This window comes from Populus euphratica, unplaced genomic scaffold, assembly GCF_000495115.2.
Source record: "Populus euphratica unplaced genomic scaffold, PopEup_1.0 scaffold25.1, whole genome shotgun sequence".
In the NCBI taxonomy this organism is placed as follows: Eukaryota; Viridiplantae; Streptophyta; class Magnoliopsida; order Malpighiales; family Salicaceae; genus Populus; species Populus euphratica.
The window spans coordinates 2,498,123-2,508,245 of NW_011499851.1; the positions used below are offsets into that span (position 1 = coordinate 2,498,123).

The window sequence follows — 10,123 nt, forward strand, 5'->3', positions numbered from 1 at the left end:
TGAACTTATGAAAATGAAGAATAGCAGAAGAAATAAAAGAAAGTAATGTTTTACACTAATTGTGTATTTAACGAATAACGATCTACCTCCATTGACAGGAAAAAGGGAAAAAAAAAGAAACTGTTCATCGTACAACGAGAAAAAGTAATGGTAAAAGCTTGTTTTGCGTGTTAAACAAAATAAATTAACAACTAAAAACCTGTAATAAAAACCTAACAAACTGCAGTCCAGTTAAATTTAACCCAAAAAAACCCTCGAAATCTTTCCTAAGACAACGAGAAGACAAAACAACCTAAGCAGCAGATTTGTAAGCGAAGAGATCATCCTCATTCCCTCTCCCCTTGTCTTCTCCAACACTAATTCTCGAAGCCTCACTTTCAATCTCCAAATCCCAACAAGTCTCTCCCTCACCATCAAGTCCACAAACAATCCCACCTTCTCTTTGTCTAAAAGTTTGATTCATATTTTGGGATGCGATGCGTTTCTTTAAGAGGATAGCTGGGTTTCTTGGATTCGCTAAAGATGATGGAGGCTACGATGTGAAAGACCAGCAACATGAAGAAGCAGAAGAGCAAGACGATCATCAACACCCCAACCATGTCCATTTTCGCTCCAATTTCCAAGAAACTGGCCTTCCCCGCAAAGGTTTCGGTGTTCCTGTCCAAGTTGCCGTCGAACGCCCCCAGCTTGGACCCCTAATCGTCCCCTGCATCTCCGGCGACGGCGGCCTTCAGGTCCGTTCTTTCTCTAGACTTCACATCTTTGTTTGTTTTATTTAGTTTTACATTTCAGTGATTGTTTGGAGTTTCGAAATGAAAATTGCTGGGGCTTATTCTGGTATTGTTGAATTGTTTGTGATGTATAATTAGTGGTGTTTATTAATGAATGCTTTGGTATTTATTTGCCGTGTTTCAGTTGGGTTATTGTCAATCCAAATAATTGCCAGTAGGATCTTTGTGTCTTTCCCTGCAAAGAGGGAAACAATGATGAGAATTTGGGGTTTTCTTTTCCTTGTTATGTTTGAGGATATATTAGGTGATTGAAGGTGGAGTTTGTACTTTTTACCTTTGGAATTATGCTGATGTTTTCATAGCGCAGCTCCAATTTGTTTTGTTTGACTATAAAGTCATTAGCATATGATCGCTAATTATAGCTTTCTTCCATGAGGAGTTTTGCATTGTAAATGCTGTTATAAATAAAAGCAATCAGTTCTAGTCTGATTTTCAAGTCAAACAGCCAATCTTGTAGCCTACTAGTTGGTTCACCCTCACCTCCATACCTTAATGAGTTGTGTAGTATCTCATAAAATACCTCCTGCAAACTTTTTTCTTATCTGGTTCAAGTATTGTAGCCTGTTGTTTTCTACTATTTCTCTACCTCCTAATGATTTCTGGTGTCATAACGTGCTGTTATGTTGCCAATGTTTTACCGTGCCTGCTTCACATCGGTGTTGATCTTTGTGAGTGTCTGCAACATATGATGCTATTACAGAGCGTTTTCTGGTGAGATGGTCAGTGGTAGCAGCGTCAAGTCATCAATTTGTATACAGTGATGCTCAACTTTGAACCTTCTGATCAATATCTTGATTGGTCTTCCTTTTGCTTTAGTTTGGTGGTAGTTCCTTTGCTGAAGTTATTAGTTACTAGTTATTTCATGGTGGCTTCTGTAAATTATCCCAAAGAAGATGGATGTCCACTATTTTTGAATGATTTGAATTAAAATGGGCAACATTGGTTCATTGTGCTTTTGCTCCTAGATTGTTATGCCATCAGCTCATTTAAAATAATCTTTAGGCTCAGTGGACACTAAAAAATTCTTTGGTCTCAACTTTCAACTAGCAAATAATGAATTAGGAGTAAGATTTATAGGTTTTAAGGCTGCAATTTTGAATGATAATATATTGTTTTGAACTTTACAATGTGTGATATGCACAAAAAAATATTGATTCACTGTATCCATGCAACTTACGGAGTTGGATTTTGGACAATATGGATAGAAAGTAGGGGAATGCATTTAGAAATTGAAACAGTTGCTTACACTCTTTTCTAAATAAGAATCATCTGTTTGAAGTAAACAGAGAGAGTGTACTGCATTAGCATAGACATCACGATACAATGCTTGAGAACAACAGAATATGCTTTCTGTTTACTTGAATTAATTGACAGTTCTATTACCCTTGGCCATTTTTGCTTATTTACAACGAGGTAGCTGAATTTGAACTGAAATTTGGAAGAATACTTTAGGGGCCTGGTTTGTAATGTAGAAATGTTTTTCCTTGGAGAAGTTTGCTCTGGATTTCCTTCTTAGCTAATCCTTTTCTCATGTAAAGCAGCCAAAAATCATATTCTTTAGGGTGTAAAAATCATATTCTTTTAGCTACATCCAAATCGGCACCAGAGATAATGGAATGTTTGGATGTTTTGATTGCTGCTAGAAGTACCAATGCTTGAGAGAGATTGTAACTACCTTGGAAGCATGTCATAGTTCATTTTGAGGTAACATGCTTGGCAACTTCAATAACCTTTGGCAAGCAGAGGAAGTGCCAACTGGCACATTAGACCAAAGAGGCATTTGGAGACATTTCAAACATTCCATCACCTTGACAGTTGATAAGGGTTATACTCTGCTGGTTTGTTTTAGGTAATTACAGGAGGTAGAGACAATTGCATCTGCAGTAGTAGGTAGGCTGGAGTAGCCCGAACTAGGAGGTCATGTCTGCATGTAGGGAAGAATAGAAAAGGTAAAACTTTCAAAAGTGCTGAGAAACCTAGCTAGTTTAGTTGAGCTTTTCATTTTTGTGACCTCATAAAAATCAACATTTCCTCCTTATGCAACTTTGCTGCTTCTTGAGCACAGTAATTCTTACACCCTGTCTGTCTCTTCATTTTGCATTTCGTCTTGCCAAGGGCTGTTGAATCACCAGATTGCAGAAGTCTTTCTCTGGTAAAATTTTTATTAATGAAAAGCTAAATACATGAAATGCAAACATGGGATGCTTTGCAGATTTGATTTACTGAATCACAGAACTAAATTAGTTATTCGTTGATAGCTTTCCCTTTAATTGAAAGCCTCCTTGAAATATTCAGCAACAATAGTATAACAGACCAAAGCGAGTAAGTCAATTTGTCCTGCATAATTTTATTTGGTGGATTTTGTCTTGTAGCTCCAAGCTCCAAATGTCATGCAGGCATTACACAGTTGATCAGTGTCATTGTTGACATATTTATTGCTCTGATCTCTTAAAGTATGTTGATGGTCCATCTTTTCCGCATTTAGGGTCTGAGATGGTACGCAAAACGCCTCAGGATAGATGAAGATGGCGATGTGGCAGATGAGTTCTTTGACGAGGTTTTACCAAACACATCTTCCAGCGTTCATGAACAGCACAAGCCTTTGCCGAGGTTTGAAGTGAAGCACAGTACTCGGCCAGCTAAAATCAAGAAGCAGATGATGTCCCATGATGGGAAAATTCAACAGTGTGTGGAACATCAAGGTAGATTGCAGTGGGTATAATGGATCTTCACGTCATAGTCCAGGGCTCATGGGTGGCTGGGTGGGTTTCATTTGTCAGATCTATAGGGTAAGTATGTTGCTGGGTCATTCTTTTCTAATAGATTAACGTTTGTTGTCGTGGCCTGAATTGTGAAACCCCTACACCCAATTGTATTAATGTTTATGTTATAAAGCTTTGTCCAATTGGTTTGTGATGAGATTTTGATTTAGACCATCTAATCAGATAAATCTTACAGAATCCTGCAGGATTCGAATTCATGCACCAATTGATCCAAATCTGAATACACATCAAGTTGAATAGACCGAACCAAATTGTTCCATGTGCCATACTCTATACATTTTCTTACTCTTCCCTTCGAGAAGACACTCATATCCGGTCTGCTTGTACACCTGGTTTTAATTGCTCACATTTTCTGACTCCCGGATTTGTTATTTTGCTTATTTGCACCCAAGGTGAAATACAAGAATGATCCAATGATTTGCATGCCGTGAAATTGTTTTCATGTATTTGCCATCAACTATTTACGGAGATCCTTGGTGGAAAATGTTTGGGGTCTGAGTTATGTGGGCAAAACCAAATGAAAAATTTCTTATTAAAATTAGGGCCGGTTTTACCCTCTGAGACATCTGCATATTTATATGTCTGATGATGTCTGTTCTTCCCAAAACAAAAGTTCATACCGCAGCATGGTAAAGAGGGATGCGTGATTTATCAATAATTTTCGGTTCGGAAGAGAGTTTCCAACAGAGAACTGACGAACTCAAGACAGACAAGTCTACACGTACACACACACGCACCGAGTCCTCCCTTCCATCACACAGCATGGCTAATTGTCTAAATATGCCCGTGTCCAGGAGGGTGTCCTCCTAGGGGGTATGCAGGGGCCGTGGTTCCAGGCATGGTACCGCCAGTTCCGTCTGGCTGGTTAGCATGGGTTCAACAACGGGCTACCACAGGCGGTTGGTGGTGGTGGTGCTAGGAACTTAATTTCTCAGCTGCATGCTTGGCTTTGGCCTGATGCAATTCCATCCTTACCTGTGCTTCCTTTACTTTTCTACGCTCCCTGGCCAACTCTTTTTCTTCTGCTGTCCTGGCTGTTGTTAACTCTGCCTGCAAGTTTTCAACAATTTTTTTTTTTCACAAAATTAAGGCACAAGGATGAAACACATGCTTAGGCATGTATATACTTTCCTTTTCTCTCTATTTGAGTTGTTCAAGAAATATAACCTGCTCTTCAACCTTGGCTTTGCAGATAGTCAAGCGCTCCTTAGCAACACTAGCCAAATTGCTGATTTTCTCCTTAGCAGCTTGCATCTTTTATATTTTTGCTTCCACAAACTGTTTCTTTATTTATTTATGTTTCGCTGAAGCAGAAACAGCAATTGCTGCGATAATGTTCCGGTCTAGAAATGTAAGGAATTGCTAGGCCAGATGCCCAAAAGATTAGGACGCCACGATAACTGCCACGTGCCACTCATGCAACTGCATGCCTTTGATCAGGTGCCATGTTGCACAGGTGCACGCTCTAGACACACGAGCTTTTCTTGGGGCTTAGACACACGAGCTTTTCTTGGGCTTATCGTAACGAGGAATAAGTAAAAAAGCACCCTACTAGACACACGAGCTTTTCTTGGGGCTTAGACACACGAGCTTTTCTTGGGCTTATCGTAACGAGGAATAAGTAAAAAAGGAGCCTAAAAAAGCTGGGAAAAAATGAATCATAAGTTTAGGTCTTGCCCCAGAAGAAAAATGGCAACAATCCTGACATTTTCTTTTTATGGTGTGCATCACTGAATCTGATCAAGCAGTAAACATGAATCGAACAAAACAAGAAAAGATCTAGAGTTGATGAGCGGCAGCTTCACTAGACTCAACATTTTCAACTAGACTCAACATTTTCCTCTATGATTTACTCGAATTTGCTTACAAAGAAGTATTTTCCTCACCTAAGAAGCTTTCCGCTCTTAAAAGTCATAAACAAGCGGAGAAACACAAGTAAAAAATAAATAAAAATGCTAGATACACAAAACAAACACAACAATTGTATGAACTCTCTCCCAACCTTTTATTTACTCAATTAGATATATTACACAAGCTCTCTTCTGTGTGCCATGCACAAAATTACCTTATCCTTTTAGGAATTACATGCTACAGAACTTATTTTCCGGCATATATATAAAGTATATACATTGAAGTTACAAAGAAAACTTCTCCTTCCATTTCTAACAAGTGCTTAGGTAGCTTTACCCCATATTCCTATGAAGTTAGTGGCTTCAAGAGTACTTCCAACGATTCTCCATGCCTTCCAGCGTGCCACCATTATGTAGCTATGTTCTTCCATAACTAGTTATGCTTATAACTGTCATACCAACTCACTACTCGATTATAATCACCACTCACAATATTGCTGTGACTTTTTTGGCCAACTATTAGCCTTATTATTACTAGGTTAGCTATGTTTTTAATTGAATTGGACAATCTATGTTCTAAGCCCACATTTATACCAGCATGAACATGTTATACACATAAATTATTGTGCAACTTGTCTACTGATTCTACCATTATTAATGTAGTTGTCAAACCTAATTAACATTATCTAGGGAACATGTCATCATTATACATCTCGTGCACATAGATTGCATAACAAACCTTCTCCACTGGAAGAGCTCAACGCCTTTTTTGGCTTAGATTTCTAGTGGCCATGTTTTTCAACAGTCACAATCGGTTTGTTTTCTCAACAAAACCTCCTGGTTTATCCTTTATTCATGAAGAATTCAGCCCGTCGATTCTTTGATGAGTAAAAAACAAGTGTCATAACTCTACTCTCCTCTAAAACACTTCTTATTTTCCACAAAATCAACCAAAAACAACATTAAAACTAACCTAAATTGTTTAGACCAATGCTATGATATCCCATAGACAAAGATAAAGTTGTAACACTAGTGTCACTTTTTGTTATGTCTCTAAAAAATTGTATACAAACAATGCTTATTCCCTGACAATCTATAATTACACACAAACAATGCTCATTCCCTTAACAAGTCTATACATTAATTTGTTCATACGTATGTAACTTTCTAAAACTGCATAAACTCCCGTAAAATTTATCAAACTTTTCAAACTTTATATGTGACCTTTAGTATAAAAATGCGACCAATATAGTCTTTGTGATCAACATCCTTCTGTATCAAAGTTCTTTTAGAAAGTGGTAAAAACTTGAGACTAAGGGGTTTGCTCCCTCTGTGGTTTCAGGTTCGAGTCCTTGATTGCTCATATGATAACCATTGGAGGCTTACATGGTCGTTAACTTCAGGGCCCGTGGTACGCGCAAGCTGGCCCGGACACCCACGTTGATCTAAAAAAAAAAAAAAAGTTCTTTTGGAAGTTTCGAAGGCCATCAATCCTTAACATGTCCAAACACATAAAAAAATAACAACCTATTATCAATTCTACCTGTTTTGATTCTCTATATGCAACTGTTGTACCTAAGAAACTGTATCACCACCCACATGGTTTTATTGATGCAAAAAACTTGTTGTTCTAACCCTTAATACATGTTTTATCCATTGAAAATCTACAATATAATAACCTTAAAAAAAAAAGCCAACATGCTCTTTATCATCATGATTTGTTTGTCATTAAGGTGTATAAAATCATAATCATGACTAATTTATCTTAATTTGTTTATTTCTCTAATACGCACAGAACACTCATTTTATTTCCTTCACCCTAATGTTTCTCATCATCATGGTGCACATAACAACCCCAATCTTGCTCATCTAAGACAATCTAGCCATTCCATATCCTTAATAGTCAGGTTGACATCTTTATAGCTAAAATCTCAACTTAGTTGCGAAGCACACATATAGAATTTATATATATTGTTTCCTCAGCACCTTTATCTATAAAGATAGTATTAAGTTATCCCAACTTTAAAAAGTTACTCATAAAATGACTCCCATCACAAATATAACAATTAAATTTTTGGTGAACCCTGTTTTTTTCACCTTTAATGAACCATTGTTAACATTGTCCTTGAATTTTGATGAGACTCTAAATGTATCATTGTTGACATTTGGTCTAAAATTTGTTAGTCCATCGGCAAAAACTATGGTAGACCTAAATCCTCATTAGATCTAATCCTTCATCATAACTTTGTGTAACTTCCATAGTAGTTAAGCTACTAATTTTGCAAACTTTCTGAAATGTCACTTACAATATGGTTTGCTATTTTTCCCAGAACATCCCATGCTTTAATACTAATTTTCATATTGAAAAATTTCATGGCCAAATTTCAACCTCTATATAGAGTCTAGTCTCATTAGACTCAGTCTTTTCCTTTATGATTCATTCATGTTTATTTAAAATTAAAAGTTTTCCTTGACTAAAAGGTTTTTTTTACACTCTTATAGGTTATAAATAAGCAAAACCATACAAGAAAAATGAATGAATGTTGCATAAAAAAAATTCAATAATTATAGGGACTCTTTCCTAACCTTTTATTAACTCAACAAAAGAAATTACATGAGTTCTCGTGTATGCTATGCATAAAAATGCCTTATTCCGTCAAACATTTCATGCTATACAACTAATGTTTCTAGTCTATATATAATGTATATACATGGAAATTATAAAAGAAACTTCTCCCCCTATTTCCAATAAGTTCTTAGGTAGTTTTCCCATGTATTCCATGAATTTAATGGCCTTAATACTTAGAACATTAGAGGGAAGTTTGTCCTCATGTTCCATAAACTTACCAACTTCAAAAGCATTTTCATCCATGCTCCATGTCTATCTAGCATGGTCTCAGGATTTGACATGTTCTTTCATAGCTAGTTATGCTTGTAACCGCTATAAAAACTTACTACTCAGTTATAATCGCAACCAACAATATTGATACAACTTTTTTGGCCAACTATCAACCTTATTACTATCAAATTAGCTATGTTTTTTCTAGGCTTGGATAGTTCGTCATCGAAGCCTACATTATGCCAACATGAACTCACTGCCCACACAAATTTTCATGCAATCTTCCTATTAATTTTGCCATTATCACGCGATTATTAACCCTTATTAACACCATCTAGAGAACTTGCCATCGTTATACTTCTCATGCATGTAAACATCCATAACACCTTTTCTCTTAGAATAGGACCTTAAATACTCAAGAAAAGTTTTAAATGTCTGTACCTAACTCTTTTTAAACGCAAGTAGATTTAGATGGTGCCATCTCAAAATAAAATAATGACAAACTTTCTAAGATTTGTTCTCGATTGCACTTCTATTTTTCTATTTAAAAAATTATATTTTTCATATTACAATTAATATAGTTAATAACATTTTATATAAAAGTCAGGAACACGATCAATAAGCATGGTAAAAAAAGTTGAAAATATTATAGATTTTGATTTAATTTACAAAATGTTCTTATGAAAAAACAATTAGTGCATGTGATGCAACCATATTATTTGATAGTTTCACCCATATTTAACTAGCATTTAGCCTATGTTATATATATAAAATACCTTGATATTATTTTTTTATATATATTTTTTGAAGGCATTTTTGGATGAAAGATGCAAAAAGGAGTAAATTGGAGGTAATTGACAAATTTGATGTTCAGTCGATATGTTGTGCAGATCGTGAATTCTAGAGATCGAAATGAAGTGATTCTAGTGGCACTAAAAAGCTAATATCCATACCTTTCTGGAAATCTAAGTCAAGAAAAATAAAAGGACAAAGAGCATGGAAATCACATCCTTCAAAGTCAAATTTCGCATTCTACTAGTGTTGACCTTTGGTCATTCAAAATTCAATATCTAGAGCTTCAGAAGTCCAATTGATACAAACTCAATTTTTTTGGATTCCTGACTTAAAGGCTTAGCAACACTCCAACTTTCAGCCAAAAACGATGTCATATGAGGGAGATATGATTTTTCAAAGATGAAAACTGAATTTTTCCAACAAACAGATTTCATGAAGAAATGAGTCTAAATTACATTCCAAAGCTTCTAAACTATCATCCAAGTTGTAATTTCAGCAATTTAGCCCCTTTAGTAGCCACCAACCTCAAACCACCAACCACAAACCAGTTGCAAGTTGGAATATTGCCATTGTTAAAGAACTACGTTATTAAACTTAAGGAAAACATTCAATCAAAGCAACATAAGTAGACAACTTGGTTATTAAGATTAATGAATTTATCTAGATCTTAAGGCTGCTATTAAATTAAATTATTAGTGCGAACACTGTGATTATTTGTTGGTTAGGGCTAGTTATACGGTGGATCTGTTAATTAACCAAAGTTAAGAAAAGATAAAAATTCAGAATATAAATTGGAGTTTTGTTTCAAGGATCGGTTCTGATTTCTGTAGGTGGATGTGTGCTTGTGACCAAGGTTTGTTTTCTTGATAAATTTCAGTTTTAATTGATTGTGTTCACTAGTTTAATTTCTTCCATAGTTTAGATTATCACAAATCAAAACCCCCCAATTGCATAACGTATAGCATAAAAATCTAAACTAAATCTTCCTCGTGGGATCGATCCTTGGTTGCAAGGACGCAAAAACCTTCAGTTTCAAGAACTAATGAGATTTATTCTTCCATTTAT

General features: G+C 35.8%; 1 protein-coding gene across 1 annotated transcript; it reads left to right on the top strand.

Moving 5' to 3' along the window:
* Positions 1 to 220: 220 nt before the first annotated feature.
* On the top strand, positions 221 to 3,813 carry LOC105121582 (uncharacterized). Its single transcript, XM_011020287.1, has 2 exons — positions 221 to 734; positions 3,277 to 3,813. The coding sequence occupies exons 1-2, from the start codon at positions 477 to 479 to the stop codon at positions 3,511 to 3,513; spliced, it is 495 nt and encodes a 164-aa protein (XP_011018589.1). The 5' UTR covers positions 221 to 476; the 3' UTR covers positions 3,514 to 3,813.
* The last annotated feature ends 6,310 nt before the right edge of the window (positions 3,814 to 10,123 follow it).